The sequence below is a fragment of the Pipistrellus hanaki genome, assembly GCF_964339955.1.
Source record: "Pipistrellus hanaki genome assembly, chromosome: 3".
Classification (NCBI taxonomy): Eukaryota; Metazoa; Chordata; class Mammalia; order Chiroptera; family Vespertilionidae; genus Pipistrellus; species Pipistrellus hanaki.
In genome coordinates, this window is record NC_140505.1 from 1,950,086 (window position 1) to 1,969,922 (window position 19,837).

Genomic DNA, 19,837 nt, shown 5'->3' on the forward strand with positions numbered 1-19,837 from the left:
GGTAACCGGATTTTGGGTAAAGCATTACAGTCAAGGAACACACACATCAAGTCCAAATTAAGTTGGGCTCTGATCTTCTGCTCTGCAGCCTGTGCTCGTGGTCAGGGTCAATGTCCTTTTGACTTGTGTACATAACCTAAGAGGATTCCGTTCCTCTATATAACATTGCCTCACTAAACTCTAGAGGCCATGCATTTCACACACACACGGCAATGTGCACATGGACTCTGGAAACGAGAAGCCTTACAGAGCGACCTACATGGTAAAGACGTCCAGGGTGTCTCCGGCAGTCCTCGCCATCTCGAAGTAGGTCTGCAGGATGGTGACAGTCCCAGAAAGCGCCTCATGGCCGCAGCCACAGAACAGCGCCACGCCCGCATACAGCAGGATGGTGGCGATCAGGGAGGCGTAGGGAATGCCTCCCAGGCATTTAATACAGCACTCGAAACACCCTGCACAAGGAAACAACAAAAAAAGGCATAAATTAATATTTTTTGTTCATCTAATTTATTTCCCCCCAATTTCAGCATTCTGGGAAATTGTATATTTGCATTTGTAGATGACACCATGTCAACTCTGTCCATCAAGTCCTAGGTTGCCTTGAAGGGTATAAATATCAAGTTCTTTAATTAGGAACCTTCCTCCAGACAAGAGAATGATGGCGTCTGCTGATGGCTTCCTCCTCTAACCCAAACGAACAGAAGCCCTTCCCTGCCACCCAGACATCCGCTAACAATGAATCTACACAGACAGGCATGCATGTCATTCCATCTCGACTCATTGCTCTCCAGTTTCACACACTGAAGCTCTTATTTCAACGAAATTCGTTCTTCTGAACTCCCTATCGATGTGTATTTTTTTTTTTTTAAACATTGAGTCAAAATCTGTTATTTGGGAACCCAATTGAGTGAACGTTAGCCAGCAATTTTTAAACGTGGAAGAGCAGGCTAGACAATGCCAGTGTCCTGCACATGGTAAGGTAAATTATTTTAGATCCCTATTCAGTTCAGATATTGATGTATGTTGCTTTTCTAGTGACTCATAATGCAAATCTGTTTCTTGCTGTGCTGCACGATAAACAAAATGAGAAAGGCATTGGCACAGTGGGAAAGAGAGAGCAGGGCAGGTTAGCATTCGGTCCACCACGGTGTGTGTTTTTGGCAAGCGAATTCTTTCAACGTCGCCATTTGCAAAAAGGTGACAGTAAGATTGCCCTCCAATGATTTTTGTGAGCATTAAATGACAGAAGAGTAGTGCATGATAGAGGAGCTATTCAGTAAACGTCTACTTTAAATGAATATTAACTATTATTGTGCTGCAATACGGTTTTCATAAATTTTTTTGACCACAGTGATCACTTTTGAAGTTTTGTCACTTTAGCCTTGATTTTCAAAAGATACCTCTAAACATTTAGCTTGAGAAATAAAAAAACCATTGTGGTTACTATTCAAATTAAGCACCGGAATTTTCTAGGTGACATATGGATATCTTCTTCCAAAATCTGGCTAGAAAGCCTAAGTCTCCATGTTTTGCAATAAGAACTGCTGATGAGCTACACACTGTGTGCCTGCCACTGGCGGGAGGTCACAGTTAGGGAAGAGGGCTGACAGGCTACAAGGAGGAGGGCTTGTCTCACCTTGGGCCACCTCTGCCCCCTACTCCTTCCCCCGACACCTCCTACTCCAAAAGCTTCCTCCTACTTCTCTCCTTCAGGAAATCTTTGATTGAATTTTTTTTTTTCCTGGAATGTTGAAGCCCCTCAAAAACTCTCCACATAACTGCCTTTTTCTTTCCTCAGAATCGAATGGGACTGGAAAATGCATTGTTATTTATTGTACGTAAGTCCTAGGAAGATCTGTGTGCATTTTATCTGGAATACCTATGTGTTTGCAGCAACACATGACACATGAAATGATTGCAAAGTTCCAGTGAGCAGTAACTTCATATTCAGAGGGTTATTTAAATACTGACCGCTGAACTGGCTTTCTTAAGAGAATTACAGCTCATCTTACCTGTTCCAGAGGAGATTAACAAAGAAAGGAAGCCAGAACACCTCCCTGCTTCCATAGCTTTTGCTTGTACAGGAAAAATCATTTCCTGAACACTCCTCCCTCAACACACACACACACACACACACACACACACACACACACCCCAGGTGGGGAAGTAGGAAAGGTTAGAACAGCTTGACTCTTCATACGATAGGAGGAAATATCTACAGCAGATGGAGGAGACCAGTGTGTGTAGTATCTGAATGTCATTGAACACAGTTGTGGGTAGAGATGAACAGAGTAGAGGAAAAATCTTTGAACTATTCTCAGTCTCACCATGGTATAAAATTGACATCTTACTGATCATTTGAAAGTTAAAAATTAAAATAAATAAAATTAGTGCCAACTCAAAGAAGAGTTACTCCTAATTTTGGCAAATGCCTCAAACAGTCCCATGATCTCAAATCCCATTCCTTTGTGATTTCTCTCCCCGATTGTTCTCAAAGAATTTGATACAGATTTGTGAGATTGCTTCTGCAGGCATGGAGGTGTCAAGGCCAGAATAACAAGTTCAACAAAACCCTTCAGAATGGAATTTCACATATAAAGAAAAGGGTCCAAACATCAAATTCCTAGATAGGAACTACCTTTGCTGGGTCCTAGACTAAAGCATATAACAATAAAGATAAAATCCGGAGGAGTTGGGCTTAGGAGCAAATGATGTGGTAAACTCACAGATGATCACCAAAACTGCCACGGAGGACATCTGGTTCATTACATTACTAGTTCAGAGTTAGTTTCTACTCATTTCACATTTTCCTGATTGAGGTTTAGATGGACCAATACTAGCCTCCATGCCAGCAAGCTATCCCTAGTTATCTAGACTATATATTCCTAGTGTGTGTGTGTGTGTGTGTGTGTGTGTGTGTGCGTGCGCACGTACATGTGCTATTAGTTTCACAGTCATTAATTATGGCTATAATTGAGTAGTGACTTTTAAATTTAGAAAAACATGAGATAAATTGCAATGCTGAGTAACCAACCCTAAATTGACAACTCTGAGTTAACAGGCATTTCCAAATGAGTTTAAGATCTCCAAATTAAATGGAAACCTTTCTTTTATTCCCTCTTTAAATGCTGCCATTTAAATTGCTCAGAATTATATTACCCCTATTGACAAATACACATTCCTCTAAACCTCCATTCCTTCCAGGTCAGGCTGGGACCTTTCAGTGTACTAGTAAGTCCTGGTCCTCTGCAAAGCTGCCACTCACAGTAAGAAACTCTGAGTACCTCATCTTGCACAGTTTGCACTTGTGATGGACTAATTGCCCTGAGCTTCTGCAGGGCCCGAGCTGCCTGTTGGATGGAAACGAAGACTCTCAGAGCTCCCATCTGGGAAGCAGGGCGTCATCTCAGCGTTTTCTCCAGCTGCCAGAAGCCCACGTAGTCGCTGGCAGGAGAGGGAGCTTCCTCCCACCCACAGTGAGAAACAGCCTTGGCAGAGCAGCAGCGTTGCCACAGCAACCAGGCTCCTGGGCCCAGGATATGCTCCCAGCCCTCCTTCGTGGAGGCTGTGGATTCTGCTGCCAACCATCACCACACTGTCGCTGCACCTCAGGCAAGAAACCAGCCTGTTAAATCAACACCCTGAGAGCGTCCTGAGTGGGGTGTGGGCACTGGAAGGAAACACCTTTCTTCAGAAATTGCGAAGACAATAGACAGTCCTTTGCACCAGAACCATTTTCAGGACCAGAGGCAATGAGAATAGGGCCCAGTGATTCTTGAATAGAGCTGATGGCCCAAATGTTGAACACGGAATTTACATGGGGCTAGAACCGCCTGTAACACACAAAGCATTCCTCAGATCCAGTTCCTGGTTGCATTTTCTCCAATGAATTAACACTAAATTAAACGGTCTGAAACATTAGCATTTGCCCAAAGCTTTGTAGGGTTATAGGTTGACTTATTCTAACACAAAAATTTCAAAGGAAATTAAAAACTCTTGAGCTAGCCTCTTTTTTTTTTTTTTTTTTTAGATGAGCTACATGGTTATTTTACTTCCACTTAAACATTGTGAACTAAGCACAAGCCATTTGCTCACCCCACAGATGCTCTACAATAAAAAATGGGAAAGGAATCTTACCCAACAGAATGGTCATGGGAGAGAGACAGCTGAGAAGACAGACCAACACAATGGTGGCCCATCAAAAGGAGGTTGACAAAGGAGATTGACAAGAGACTGGCAGTTTATTCATTGACAAATTTTCTGAGCACCACTGACCAATGAATTGATTCTTCTCTCCCATCCTACAGCATCACTTTGTCATTATCAAGCATCCAGAGAGGCTTGGGTTTGTCTATGGGCTGTCCCTGGGCCACACCACACTGTCCTGTAGCAGGTCTTGCTTTGGTGGAGGAAATTCCCCACCTTGTTCATCTTCCTCCTGCGTGTCATGATTTTCATGGCCCTTTTACAATAATTTACACATTTTAGGGACAGTTCAGCTGATTCCACAATTTAACTCCTTGGTATTCTGATTGGTATTTTCATTGTGATTTTTGCATCTAGAAAATTTGCAAAATTCTCTTTGGGACCTTCTGAATTATCTTCATTTTGTGAGTTATTTTGAGAGTGTTATGTTGATAATCATACCATCTGTGAAAATTTTGAGCTTTATCTCTTTTCGTTCTTTGTACCTTCTCATCTACTTTTCGATTGACTTTGTTGGGTAAAATGCAGTGAGGAGAGTGGTAGTAATGAAAAAAGGCACCTCTTCTTGCTCCTGATATATATATATATATATATATATATATATATATATATTTTTTTTTTTTTTTTTAAATCACTTTTCATGTTTTACCATGAAGTTTGATGTCTGCTGTTGATTTATTGGTTAAAGAAAGTAAGGTCTTTTTAATTCTGAATTCCATAACATGTTTTTATCCCCATCTGTTGAAATAATTTTATGTTTTTGTTTTTTTTTCTCTGCCATTTCAATCATTATTTTCTAATTTAAACTAAACTTGAATTCTTGAGAAAAATCCAACTGAATCATATTGTATTTTTTAATGCATTGCTGAATTTGTCATGCTAACATTTTGTTCAATACTTTTGCGTTGACCAATTCATTCCAGAAATAGTTATTCAGCCCTCACCAGGCACTAAAATAAACAAAATCCCTACTTTCATCCGAGGGGTGGGAGACAGATAATACACCGGAGGCAGAAGTGGTACATGTGGGATTGTGAAAAATGCAGAGAAGAAAACAAATCAGGGGAGAGGGGTAGGGACTACCGGCCTAATGGCTTCAGTGTCCGTGTTTTTCAGGGAAGTAATGACCGAGAGGACATTTTCAGAGACAGGGAGGAGGTAAAGGAGCCTTGCAGGGGGCTGTTATCTAAGAGGCTGCCTGAGCAAAGGGGTTTCAGAGGAAAAGTCAATGCCAGTATAGACCCAGGGAGTTTGATGAAAAAACTGTCTGAGAAGTCAGTGGTGGTAAAATAGATAGAACTAAAGAACTAAAGAAACATAGGATGAGGTCATAACCATAATGGGTATGACAAGGACATCTATGTTAATGAATGTGACTGACAGCTAATTTTTGTTTACTTGTTTTGGATCAAGTTACTCTAGTCTTGTAAAGCAAGTACCAATTCCTCTGGCCTGGGTTGTCTGTGCAAGGGTTAGCTGGTGTAACCAGCCAATAAAACATTTCCGCCACCTGTGTACTTTATGGAAAGAAGTTTAGCTACTGATCCGATTTATTAATGTTTATAGAACTAATCAAATTTTCTATTCTTAAGTCTATTTGCTAATTTTCATATTTGTATGCATTTATAAATTTAACTTTAGATTTAAAATTTTGATGAAATTGTAGGTAACTTTGTTTTATGGTATTTTGAATTTATTAATCATCTTCACATATTTTATTTCCCTAATGATTTCATTTCCTTCCTTCCTTCTTTCCTTCCTTCCTTCCTTCCTTCCTTCCTTCCTTCCTTCCTTCCTTCCTCCCTCCCTCCCTCCTTCCCATCCTTTTGTCCTTCTTTTCTTCATCCCCATCACCTCACCTCTCTCTCTCTCTCTCTCTCTCTCTCTCTCTCTCTCTCTCTCTCTCTTTCTCTTCTTACAGTGCATCTTTCAGGACAGCCTATGTTTTATGTTCTATGATGCCACAAAATAAAATAATGTTCAATGGCTTAAAACATCACATTTATTTTTCAATCAGACTATGCTGTAACATGTCCACCCCAGGTTAGTCATGGGCTCTCTGCCCATTCGGAAACAGAGACTGATAAAGGAGATATCCACTTGACTATAGACAGTCATAACACCAGAACAAAGAGCATCAGGAAGCTCTCACTTTAAAAAGGAATTACTCCAGGCTGCCAGGGACATGCCAATGGCTAGTTTTCACTATGTGGACAGAGGCCCACAATCACAGGGACTCAGCAAATAGCAGTAATGGGGGTCATGCTAAGTAATTAAAATGATTTTTCAATATGGCTCTTCTTTCTGGTATGATTATTTTATGTTTCATTATTTTCTATTTTAAATTAGTTATTTAGTTTACTTTCTATGGGTACATTTTGCTACATATTTCATGATGTCTTGGATGAATGCTGAGCTCTTTAATTTTCATTCTTCATTTCTAATAAAAACTTTTAAAGATATAAAGTTCCCTTCTGATTTTATTTCCACAAGTTCTCATATATAATATTTCTATATTATTATTCACTTATAAAACATTTTCTAAAGCCTAATCATGATTTCTTTTTCATATACACATATTTTTATTGATTTCAGAGAAGAAGGGAGATAGAGAGGGAGAGGCAGAAACATCGATGATGAGAGAGAATGACTGAGTGCCTCCGGCACGCCCCACACTGGAGACTGAACCCAAAACCCAGGCATGCGCCCCAGCTGGACTCAAACCATGACCTCCTGGTTCATGGGTCAATGCTCAACCTCTGAGCCATGCCCTCTGGGCTCATGATTTCTTCCTGACACATACATTCTTCATATATTTGTTTTCTTTCGTTATTTTTTTGGTTTAACTTCCAAATATATGAGATTTTCTATTTTTCAGTTTATTTGTTTTTACCTTAAATTGCATTGCCATTAGAAAGCACAGCCTATACAATAACAATCTATTGGAATTTATGTTGAATGTCTCTACCTTATTTTTTAAAAAAATATTTTTCATCACCATTTATCTGCCCTATACCCTCCTCCACCTCCACCTCTAGCCCCAAACCCCCAGCAACCATCACATTGCTGTTCATGTCCACGATGACTTTAATTTAAATTAAATCTTAGACTTTATTAATAATATTCTAATAACTATGCATGATGTAAGATGGGTATGAGATTTATTGGGATGGTCACTTAGTACGTTATATTCTGTCTAATCATTGGGGTGTATGCCTGAAACTAATGTAATATTGTATGTCAACCATAATTGGAAAATAAAAAATGATTACAAAATAAATCTAAGAATTGGGAGCTTTTCAGTCTCAAAAGGGAGCAGAAGTTGAGGTCGTAGCACAGCAGTGCCTGCTTCTAACAGTTCCTGGGGAGACGTCTTTCTCCCTCAACAACACCCGAGGTAAAGACAGAACTTTTCTGTCCTGCACAGAATTGTGGTCATTACTGTTGTCCTGTCTGTTGCTGTTTTTGTTTCAGTCTATATTTTACGTTCAGCCTTCCACTCAGGCCTTCCAGAGTCCTGGTTGCCCGCTGTGTACACCAAGCTCACTCCCATCAGGGACTCAGGCTGGTTCCTAACCTCCACCTCCAGGATCACAGGTCAACAAATCAGAGTGGCAATGAGCCTAGAGTTCAACATTACTCAGGTAAAGTGGAAAAATGCCCTGCTGTAAGAACAGCAGATTAGGAAGATGACAATAATGCCCTGGTTCAAAACTGTGCTTTGCAGAAAGCTTTCACTATGCACTTTATAGTCAACAGTCTTCCTGACAGCCAGCCCTTTAGTTGATGACATAGCTGTCTATATTTTCAAAGCATCCTAGCATATAGTTCAAATAATGGCCCAATATTATACAACTTTACTAACATTTTACTTAGATACATTCCTGGCCTAAACAGAGTACAGAGATAAGGTAAGCATTGGAATAATTGGGGACAAAGTGCCCTTATCAAGGTAACAAACTCAAATGACAGCTTTTAATGTTAAATATTTTAGTCATTGCTAGATACCATGCTTAAATTATCTCCGAATTTTAAAAAGTTCTTGAATAGGCAGAATTTGTAGATTTTCTTCATCACCTCCTAACTTTGTAGCTGGGTGCCAAAGTCACCAGGGATTTTGTCAAAAATAGAGACTCCAGGATCCCCTCTGTCGAAAGGCCTGTTTCTGTCGGGAGCGTCGGTGGCCTCTGATGTGCAGAGGCGGCAGCGCATGGGAACCGTGCAGTGTTATAACGATCGCACTCAGCGCCAGCCCGCTCAAAGGGAGCGGATGAACTGGATACCTGTGGGATGCAGGGATTAAAAGGGATTTGCTCTGGGAATGTTGAACAGGATTGAACAAAGTCTACAGCGTCGCACGAAACGGCATCCGTGAGAATTTTCGCACAGTTCCAGGGCGTGAGAAACAGGGCCAAGGCTTCCCACGCATTGGTCTGTGTGATCTCCATGCCCCACGATGGGGGTTCATTACAGACAGGTGACTTGTCAAATGACGATTGAGCGTGGATCCTGAAAAGTAGATGAATGTTCTGGGAGAATAGCGACACTTTTCTTTTTAAGATATTTTTACTACAAAAATGTTTATAAGAGTAACATTTGCCGTTTTCAAAAACATATCCCTAATTATGAGACATTCTTATAATGCCTGTATTGGTCAACGTGACTAAGCAAGAATGTTTTGATTGACTGAGCTGATCTCCTCGAGGCCGGAAAGTTAATTGCTTCAGTGGAGCCTTCCTCTCTGGCTGGCTAAGTGAGGCCAAGGGTGAGAGAGCTGGGGGGTGGGGAGGGGCCTGATTCCCATGCGTGAGCAGAATCCTTGGGAGGGAGGAGGTGGAGCAGAGGCTGCTGAGTCCAGACACCTGTGCGGTTTCTGCAGAACACATCTTGCTTGTTCAGGTGACATCAGAAATCCAGGGAAAGACCTCATCTTCCCATGTAATGGCTGAACCGATTAACATAAACATGGCACGGCCTGTTTCCTCACAGCCCCCAGATTTGTTCAAGATGTTGTTAGTGTGTTGGCTGGGTATCTATCTATCTATCTATCTATCTATCTATCTATCTATCTATCTATGATATCTATCTATCTATCTAATATATATATATATATATATATATATATATATATATATATATATATATATTTATATATTTAAAACAGCAATATGTTATGGTTTCTTACATCTTCCTGGCTTTCCTGGATTCCAATGGACAGTTCTCACATGGACTCATTCCAGCGGCTAAAGCTGAAAAGGGAATAGGGTTGGAGGCAATCAATACTCCATTGGGGGGAGGGGGTACTAAATGGGATGAATGGGGTCCTGAGAGCTGCCTGGGGTATGACTTCCTAAGAGCATCTCACTTCAGGGAAAGAGAGAGAGAGAGAGAGAGAGAGAGAGAGAGAGAGAGAGAGAGAGAGAGAGAGACCAAAGTTTCCAATCTTTTAAACGGCTGAGCCCCAAAACAGTAAAGCATCATTTTCACCACAGTTGACCAGTTGATTGTCCAAGTCCTCACAGGTAGCCCAGGTTTTGGGGTTTTGAGAATTGACTTGAACCCTGGATGGGAGGGGTGGTAAAGAGTTTGCAGTCCTCTTTAATCTGCCACGAAACATCCAATTTAAACTTGAACTCTCTATCCCAGGATTGTTTTGTTTTTCTCCCTTACACTCATCAGCATTGACATATTATTTATCTCATGTGTTGACTTTATTGACTCTCCTCACCGCAATGTAAAAAACTCTGAGGTCAAACATTTCTGGGTTTTTCTCATTTCTGTATGCGAATTCCTAGAAAAAAATACCTAACACATGATAGGTGCTCAATTAACGGTTGTTGAATGAACAAATTAACTGGGAAATCTGTCCTGAGAACCAACCAGAACGGGTCAAGAAGGGGTGGTCTCAAGGCTCCCACTGTGTTCACCTCGCAGACAAATGTCAGAATCATGGCTATTTCTGACTTTGGGAGCAAGACATAGACACTTGGAAGATGGTTATTCGTTACTACACTAGCTTTTCTTTTTTTCTTTTCTTGTCCCCAAATCAGCTGCCTTTTCTTTCAGAGTAACTGAATCAGTGCTTATGTAGGTTCTCTAACTGTCTCCTGATAACTACATTATGGTGTTTTACCCTGAACATTCCCAGAAGTTTCAAAATGGGCACCTACCAGGTGGTTTTTACAATTAGTCACAAACTGTTGTTCTCTTGAAATACTGCCAAGAGCATCTCAGTGGTCAAGCACATTTGAAAATAGGCAAACTGGCAGCATTTCTAAGTGGAAATGACATTTCTGCAGGCAGTATCTTTCCTCAGGCATCACAGACTTTCAAAAGCTAAATATATTTTTAAACCCACAGAATGATTCTTTTCTCCTGTCTCTTCCTCTCATTAGAGGAGTTATTGTCACAGGCATTGCTCCCTGAAGGCCAAGGAAGTACAAGTTCAAAGCCTCTCATAAATCTTGTTAAGTATTGAAGAGGAAATGCTGATTTTATCTGAGCCACCGGATAAGCCTGTCATCTTGTTGCCTCTATCACAATCTGAATGAGCACCATGATCACAAAACATAGACATTCTTTTTTTATCACAGAGATTTTCACTCCTGACTAATTTGTCCTGGACCCCTAATCCTCAGTGTCCTTTGCTTCTTTGGATCATATCCCACATGGCCACTAACTAGTGGCCACTGAAAAACAAGGGTTGAGAGAGATGCGAAGGCAACAAAGCAGTGTGGACACGTGCTGACAGACATGCCTGTTGGCTCCCTCATGTTCCGCTCGCCATGGGGCACATCTTCATTAGTGCTCAGCCTCATGTGAAAATCTGTGCTTCACTCGAATTTCTTTATTCTGCCTCCCTACTCCCCAGGATTGTGTGAATGCACACAGAACTCATTTTCACTCCTGCCAGGCCTCTCAGGTGGCTGTGAAGTTAGAGTTGCTGCAGAAGAACGGAAGAATGCCCCCGGGAGCCTGAAACACAACATGTGAGTCCACAGTCTCCAGGACCACCCCACCCAGGGGATGGCCCTCCAGCACTGCGGTGTGCCCAGGGATTGATCAGGAGCTTCTGAGACCAAAGACTAGGATTTCGGTAACTTGACACATCCAGCATTTCATACCCCATTTGGCTCATGGACCCAGCAAGCATGGGTTCACTCCAAGGACTTCTATTTGCTGTTCTTTGTTGTTCTTAGTGACTTATGTACAGGAAGCTTGAGTCAACTTCACCCATCAAAATCTCTATCCTTCAATTTCAATTATATTGAAAAAAAATATACTGGACTCATGCAACAAGAAAACCTAAGGATGGAGCTTAACCATGGGCAAACCTTAGAAGTGTATTTCTGAATGTAGAGGTAAACAATAATTTTTGCCTTTGGCCATGCCTGGTCCTTGTTAAGGTATAATGAAAAGATCCTGCAGAAAGTAATAGCAGAATGTTCTATTATGCTTCTCCTCCCCCCCCATTAAGTAGCAGTCACTTAAACTTTTCTAGTGTATGATTTTTATATTTTTTGAAAAGCAAAATCTTATTTTAGAAAAGTCCTGGGGGCGGGGGGGGGGGGGGCGTTGTGTGGGGTATATAATTGCCTTTTCTATCCTTAAAGCTGTTGTGTAAACTCAGCAAAGCCACAGGTTGGAAGGTCCTTAAAGACACTGATTATTAAATAAAGACTTTGTTTGGAATTAAAACAGGGAAGACAGCACTTTGTATTGATGATGGGACTGTTGACACTCCAAGCAGTTTCAACAGGTGCGTATAGTCACATTTACACAGTGGGAAGGATTTTTTTCTCAACCACCTGACAATGTTCACATTAAGAATAAATTTGGAAGTGAGAGAAAATAATTGGAGTGAAAGATATTTAAATGGTTTTACTTAATGTAATGAAAAATGTATTCTAATGGTATGGCAATTTTCTTTTAGTTCACCAATGTGAATCAAATTCCATGTAATCTACCTAATAAAAGAGTAACATGATAATTAACTGTACCTTTGCGATGCCCAGCAGCCAATCAGGAGTGAATATGCAAATCAATCCAACAATGATGGCAGGTTAATTTGCATATATGGGCACCCAGTGGCCAGGGGCAGGGTGGGATGCTTACATCATTGCCATGGTGACAACACAACTGTTCCATACCACCCCATCCACTCCGGGCCTCTGGGCAGTGTGGGAAGGCAGAAAGGTGGCTCTGGGCTGGAGAGGAAAGGTAGCTCCAGGCCGGAGTGAAGGCAGTGCCAGAGCCAGGGGAAGGAAGGCCCATTCTTGCAGGAATCTTTGTGCATCGGGTCTCTAGTAATTTATAAAATTATATTATGCGTAATGTATAATATGCAAAAATTTATCTTCACCGTTAAAATAATAATATTTTTTAAAATCTCCTATAATTGTTTGAAGATCATATCCTGGGAGAAGAGGTTCGCTTGGGATGAGGTTCTAAAGTGAGAACTGCACTGCTGTTGTTTGGTTACACCAGGATGAGATAGTTACCATCATTTCCCTTTCACTTACGGAATCAGAGACCTGAAGGTTTCACAACCAGAACTGAAGGAGGAAAATCCAGGGGAAACTGGCTACAACAGTGACCTTGACCATCGCATGACGGGGAAGCAAATCTCCCGGAGGGACTGGGGCTCCATCCACGTTTCATCCCAGACAAATGTTTAAGGAAAATAAACTCACTGTCTGCAGGAACTGCCTCCCTCATTCCTCAACATTGTCAGGACTCCCACTTCAACCATGTATTTGACTTTTAAATACATAGACAGAGCTGACTAATTAGGTCCACCAGTTTGAAATTTTAACACATGCCAAAGTGCTAAAGGGCAAGCCAGAAGAATATTTTGGGAGGTTGACCACCATGATATATTTTTATCCAAAAAGTCCATCATTTGAACTGGCAGGCTTATTATAGTTTAGTCATTTATTACCTCAAATATGGAATGCTCATCTAATAGACTGGCTGCTTTTGACAATGAATAATAAGAGGGAGCTGGCTTCATCATTTACAGAGATATACTAAGTCACCAAATATTAAATCTGTTACTAGAGAAATAATGGAGAGGGATGGAGATGACAAAGAGAGGCAAATATGGAAGCAGCAATCAGAAGTTTGGCTGCAAAAGGAAGAAGGGGACAAGGCCAGCAGCCACACTGCAGTTGCTAGGACCTGTGGAAATAGGGGATAGAGTTTTAAAATAAAAAGTATTTAAAGATGTTAGGAAGCCAATGAGAAATCCAGTGGAGAAGTTGAATGTGCATGATAGACAGAATAAATTAACTGTACAAGAGTTCATCGATGCCAGCAGGAGAGTGAAAAAAATTGTGGATACAGTACAAGTAAACTTTCTATTTTGATTTCTTGCTTTGTTTTTTAAGCTATTGGGAGAAATGTGCCACAAAGTGACACTGAACGATGGCTAAACCTTATTATCACTTCTCTTTATTTCAATTCCTGGCATATTGATTGGATCGGTAGCTGACATAATTGGGAAATGACACCTTTATGTAGGGACTCTGTTGGTAAATTGGTTAAAGTCTAGTTTCACTTTCCAGGATTTTTATAAGAATTCTTGCATGAGTGTGTGTGTCTGTGTAATACATTTTTTCACATTAAAGTCATCTATATAATCTGAAGTAGCAAGGGATTTTGAAGGATTTATCTTAGTTTCAGTAAGTGATACACTTATATTACAGAAATAGTCCACCCGGTATTTTAAGGAGAATCATTTGACACGACAATATTAACCTGATGTAATGAACTCAAATACTTAATGCCTTACAGCAGCAGGCGATGTTAGGAGAGCTTATTGTAGTCCCTATATGATATTCCCATATAACTGAAGGTTATCATTAACTTGCCACTTATCTCATAGAAATATTATGAAATGTATGAGGATTTGCATTTAGATAGGCGTTTGCATTCTGAAGAGATTTCCCATCTTGTGAGCCAATTGTTTCCAAGAATTTCCATGTTATCATCTGAGCTTTATAACCTGAGGAAACCTGGAGATAGGGCCGGATTTGCCCAAGGCAGGAAGGCGGCAGTGGCACAGATAAGACATAAACCCAATCTATTAACCCTCAGCCCCACTGACAGGACAGGAAATAAGACAATGCATGACAATGGAATGCTACTTCTTTCTGGAAGCCTACAGCCCAGTGGCAAATGGATTTTCACTCTATCACTTCACCTTTTTATGGAAAAAAATTGAGAAATGCAGCCATTTAAACAGTTCAAGCTAGTTTTAAAAGTTAGCTCCTTTGTCCTGTGTCCTTGCTGATTCACCTAGCTGGGGAGAAATACCCCTTTCTGAGACACTGGAAGAGCTTGAACTTCCTCCATGAAGCAGATGCTTCCCTCAGGCCATCCTGTGCTCTTTACTTCACTTACTGGGTGTCTAACTCTGCACTGGATCCTGGAGAGACAGTGAAAAGGTTAGGATGCAAAGACCAGGCCAAAGGCTAGACTTGTACCTGCACAGCTTTTAGCCTAATTACACGTTCAAGAATCTTGGGTACATAGCATAGGCCCCTAACTTTGCTTAAAAAGAAACCTTATAACTATCTCTAGCATAACACTTTAATTCAAATTTGAGAGTCAGTTTAGTTTAAAAGATGAAAATGACCTGGCCAGTGTGGCTCAGTGATTGAGCATTGATTTATGAGCCAGGATGTCACAGTTTGATATTCTGTCAGGGCACATGTTCAAGCTGTGGGCTGGATCCCCAGTAGGGGGCACTCAGGAGGCAGCCAATCAATGATGATCATCATGGATGTTTCTCCCTCTCCCTCTTCCTCTCCCTCTCTCTGAAATAAATAAAAACATATTTAAAATATAATATAAAAGATGAAAATGTCATGCATACAATAGTATTAATGGCATTCTTATTTAATCTTTCACCCCAAACACCCGAATCCCTGTGCGGTATATCACATTTGACGTTTTTTATACTCAAATTTCCCAAGCTTAACTTTTTTCTTTTTTTTTTTAATACGTTTTATTGATTTTTTTACAGAGAGGAAGGGAGAGAGATAGAGAGCTAGAAACGTCGATGAGAGAGAAACATCGACCAGCTGCCTCCTGCATACCCCCCACCGGGGATGTGCCCACAACCAACGTACATGTCCCTGACCGGAATCGAACCTGGGACCTTTCAGTCTGCAGACCACGCTCTACCGCTGAGCCAAACCAGTTTTGGCCCAAGCTGAACTTTTATCATTTTAAGCTGATTTCCATCATCCTAAGCTTGAAAAAAAATAAAGTGTACTTTGATTAAATTCCTCTCTTTTGTTGCCTACGGTCAATCCAAAATCAGGTTGCTTTGTTTTTTTAAAATTTTTTTTGTCAAACCTTTTCTTCTTTAATTCAGTGTTTCCTTGCCATTTCCAGCGCTGCCATTTTAACTTTTAATCCTTCCCTTCTCACTGGGATTTGCACTCAGAATCTCGTTCTGACCCCTTGTCATGGTGTTCTCCATCCTAACACACATCAGTAGATGCGTGTCATCAGCGGATGCGTGTCAGCCCCAGCTACTCATCATTTCTACACAGAAATGTCTTACCCAAGGCTGTGGATCTTTATGAGTTTTCCAGGTTCTGCAATTTATGTGAAATTATTTCAAATGCAGTCAGTCCCCCACTTAAAAAAAAAAATAAGCTGTAATGCTTACATCAGGTAAACTATGCCTTATCCTGTTCTTTTTTTTATGTTTAATTTTTTTTATTAAATTATTATCTGTGTACACATTTTAACATTGCCGCCCCCCCCCCCCCCCCCCCCCATACATACCCTCCCTCCCCTTATCCTGTCCCTGTATTGGAAATCCCAGCCTGGTGGCAGCCAAAACATTTCTTCCTGAGGCCGGATTCCACTCTGAGCCTGACTCATTTATAAGAACGTTTTCTCACTAGCTGGGCTTCCAATAAGCCAGCAAGCCAGACTGAATGCCTCCCTGCCATGAAACAATATTTATCTTTGTCCAGAACAATGCCATCAATTCGATTCTATTTTTTTTTTTTTTTAATATGGGTCACTGAGCACCTCTTATAAAAATTGTTTTCAAAGAATGTCCTTCTGGAGTTTTCTTTACTTTAGCATATCTTTTTGTTTCTAAAATCTAGAATTAATAGCAATGCCTCTTTTTATGCCAAGAAAACCTTCCAGGCATTTACAGGTTGAAGAGTGAATGTGGGAATTAAACAGGAAAACTCAAAACAAATGGACCTAGATTTTCAGAATTTAAAAATCTCAGAGGTCTTGTGAAAAGAAATGGACCATACTTATCTTCAGAGTTGGCCCCACATTCTGTCTAATTTAGGAAAAGGGGTTGTTATTCCTAATTATTATCATTAAGTGGCCCATTTTTAGTTCCTGAGGACAAATACACTGTAATGAATGTAATGAATACACAGATATTACCACTGTAAGATTTTTTTACAAATAAGAATTATTAACCAAAAGTAGAAGACAAATTAGGAACCTGTGTTATTTATAAATCTAAGAACAAATGGGCTGGGAGATAAACAGAGTGTGCATAGAGCCATTTAAAAATAGGCCTGCGTAAAAATAGAAAGGCGATCACACCTCCTTCTACACTCAATCTGGTGGATTTCACCCACAAATTCCCTGAGACTGAAGCGATGACTTACAGAAAGGACTCTTATGAGGAGGCATCTATCAATGTGAATAAGCCAACTCAGAATCTTGACATATGAGACTCTATCCTACTCATCTTTGTAGATCGACCTCTTGCTACCCATTGATTGTCTTCTGGTGCACCAAACAGTATCAATATAAGCTTATTTTTTTAATATCTTTAAAAATAATTAAAATGCTATGATACAGAAGACAGTTTTTCTCTCTATAAAATTAGCTATATGTTATTGAAATAAAATAAATTTTAAATAGTATCCTGAAACAGCTAAATTCACAAAGTGAAAACTTCTAGCAAAATAGCCTTTAGACTCACCTTAACAAGTATGCTTACTGGCATCCTTGTATAAAATGACCATTTAAAAGACAGCCATGGACTAATTGGAATAAGTTAAAAACAAGCAAGATATGCAAATTACATTCATTACAAGATACATTTGCATGCTTATTTAGGAGAGAGTTATGATATTCATGGGTTTTCGAGTCAAACAATGATATAGGTAGTTATAGCACTTTCATAAAAATGCTCTTTTCCTTAAAATAACTTTATTATCCAGTGCTTGGCTAAAAAATAGTTGCAAATATTAATGATTAACCAAAATGACATTAGGCAGGAACTGACTCCAGGAAGCATTTTACTACTATTGAGAGGCCCAGGAGGGCATGTTCTCTGTTTTTGCGTTTTTTTGTTTGAATGCAAAAGGAGAGAAAGCATGGTTTTCAGGAGAATATTTGTGACTCCTGCTACTGTGCCATGACCTGCCCGCCCCCCCCCCCGCGCTCCCCGCCCCCCCCCCCCCTCCCCCCCCGGCAGACTATCCGGCCAGGCGCCTTCTCACAGGGAGGGCCTCTGATCAATGCAACACCCTGATGTCCAGCAAGTCCCGGCATCCTTCATGCCCTTGTTCAGATATGACCTTCTCAGGGGGAGTGTCCCTGTCACCTTCTCCCTCCGCCAGCTAAAGCTGTAAACACCCTCACCCTGGGACTCACCCAGTCTTCCTTCCATTCTTGGGTTCTTTAACGGTACACAGAAGAGTGAAGAAGGTACACAGAAGAGTGAAGAAGTAGGCAGTCATCAAAAAATGATGATGACTGCCTACTCCTTCTTCACTCGCCTGTCTCCCACGCTGAGGTGCCACCTGCTGGGATAGGGTTTTTGTCTCTGGCTCCCGGGCTCACTGCTCTCCACCCCTAGCAGAACCTGGGCCACAGGAGGAGCAGTTGAGTGTCACAGGGAATGGGTGGCCGAGGGGGAGCTGTATGAGGTGATGTCCACACTGCGCCTCTGCCTCTGAGGAAAGCTGTCCCGCAGCCAGTCTGCGATTAGAAAGAAACTGGGGTTTCAACCTCCTCTCCTCCGCCTGCCTGAGGCACTAACAACGCGCCTGGGAAGCCCTCTATGGACTATTTTTAACCACATCGACTCAGTTTTCTCAAGTTATCCCGCACATTGCCTCCCGAAACGTTTGAGTGTAAAATTCTATTGCAAAATAATAATAATAATAGCTCTAATATTCTTTTACTCACCTAACGAATACTTATTGAGTGGCAGTGCCCTCATCAGTTTTCTCATATTGCTGAGTAACATCAATATCCCTGACCCGCGGGTCTTACATCCGGAATGTGGCAAAGAGACAATAAGCAATAACTAAGCAATCAGCATTTAGAGGACCATTCTGTAGGTCAAAATGGGACAAGAGTGATGACACAAAGAAATAAGACAGGCTAAGGGTGAGCTCCAAGGAGCCAGCCGGGCAGAAAGAATTCCAGGGATCACCGTGGGGTGGCTTGGGCACCCATCGTTTTAGGGGCATGGTACTAGTTAGGAGGTGTTCACTGCTCCTGTGCAATCAAATCCTGGCCACCCAGCCTGGAAACAAAGCTGTTTGCTCATGGCTCCTCACTGGCCATCACCCACAATTCTTCTGAAGATGCCAGTGCATCTTGTTGTCAGGACAAGCATCTTGCCTTTGTTGATGACACTGCCATGAGTCTCCTCTGTATCTCTTCCTGAAATCATCCCAAGCAAACTAAATGCAGATACTGGGTCAGCAAGCAAGGCCACAGCTCTCCTGGCCCGCACTCCTTGGAGGTGCCCGGGAAGGAGCCAGTGAACAGGGCAAAACGGGGCCAAAGAAACCAAAAGTAGAGAGCCAGGGTTGGGACAGTCAGTAGTCTGAGAATTTCTAAACACTTCGTTCTATATCAGACAAGTAGATAAACACCAATGCAAAGATAATTAGTTTAAATGCAATTCTCCACTTAAAATCGAGCCATGTGTTCATGCTGTAATCCAATATGCAGAGAATAAGTCAAAGAAATTCCGTGAGTTTTCCTTCCAGATGGATTCCACACTCCTCCCCTCCCTACACACCATCTGCTATTTGCTTTAGACATAAGAGATATAGGTTTGGAGGGGATATAAGATTGACTTTTGCAATCATAACTTCAAGACCATGAAGCTTAGTTTTGAAGCCTAGTAGCCTTTGCATTAATTAAAAAGCCATTTCAGTACAAAACTGCCATAATTTGAGGAGGTGGCCTGTCTTGTTCTGAGCAACTAGAGCATGTGGTATAAGCCTGGAGCAGGCGTCACGGGAGGCGCAGCTGCAGCCCAGGGGCTGAATGCATTCCCACCCTATGGCACAACTTCTGGTCATTCCCATGCAGTCCCTCGCCTGCATTTAAAAATTGGTATATCTGTGTTTCCTTTTATGCCCTTCTTATCTCAAAATCTCATGCCAGGTCATTTAGTCTTTACATATCTATAATAATAAAAGCATAATATGCTAATTAGACCGGGTGTCCTTCCAATGGACCTTCTAGATGAAGCCGGGGCTATGAGGGCCTAGGCAGCCACGGTGGCTGCGAGGGCTGAGCCCCTTGCACGAATTTCGTGCACCGGGCCTCTAGTCCACTTATTAATAATAATCAATTCGATGCATTTTGTCAAATATCTATG

At 41.2% G+C, this 19,837-nt stretch overlaps 1 protein-coding gene across 2 annotated transcripts in view; it reads right to left on the reverse strand.

Annotated features, from left to right (window-relative positions):
* The window catches only part of GPM6A (glycoprotein M6A), a 158,737-nt gene that overhangs the window by 25,421 nt on the left and 113,479 nt on the right, over positions 1-19,837 (reverse strand). For both annotated transcript variants that reach the window (XM_084878366.1, XM_084878365.1), the window contains exon 2: positions 260-452. In XM_084878366.1, coding sequence (XP_084734492.1) covers positions 260-452 — 193 coding nt within the window. The remainder of the gene's footprint in view (positions 1-259; positions 453-19,837) is intronic.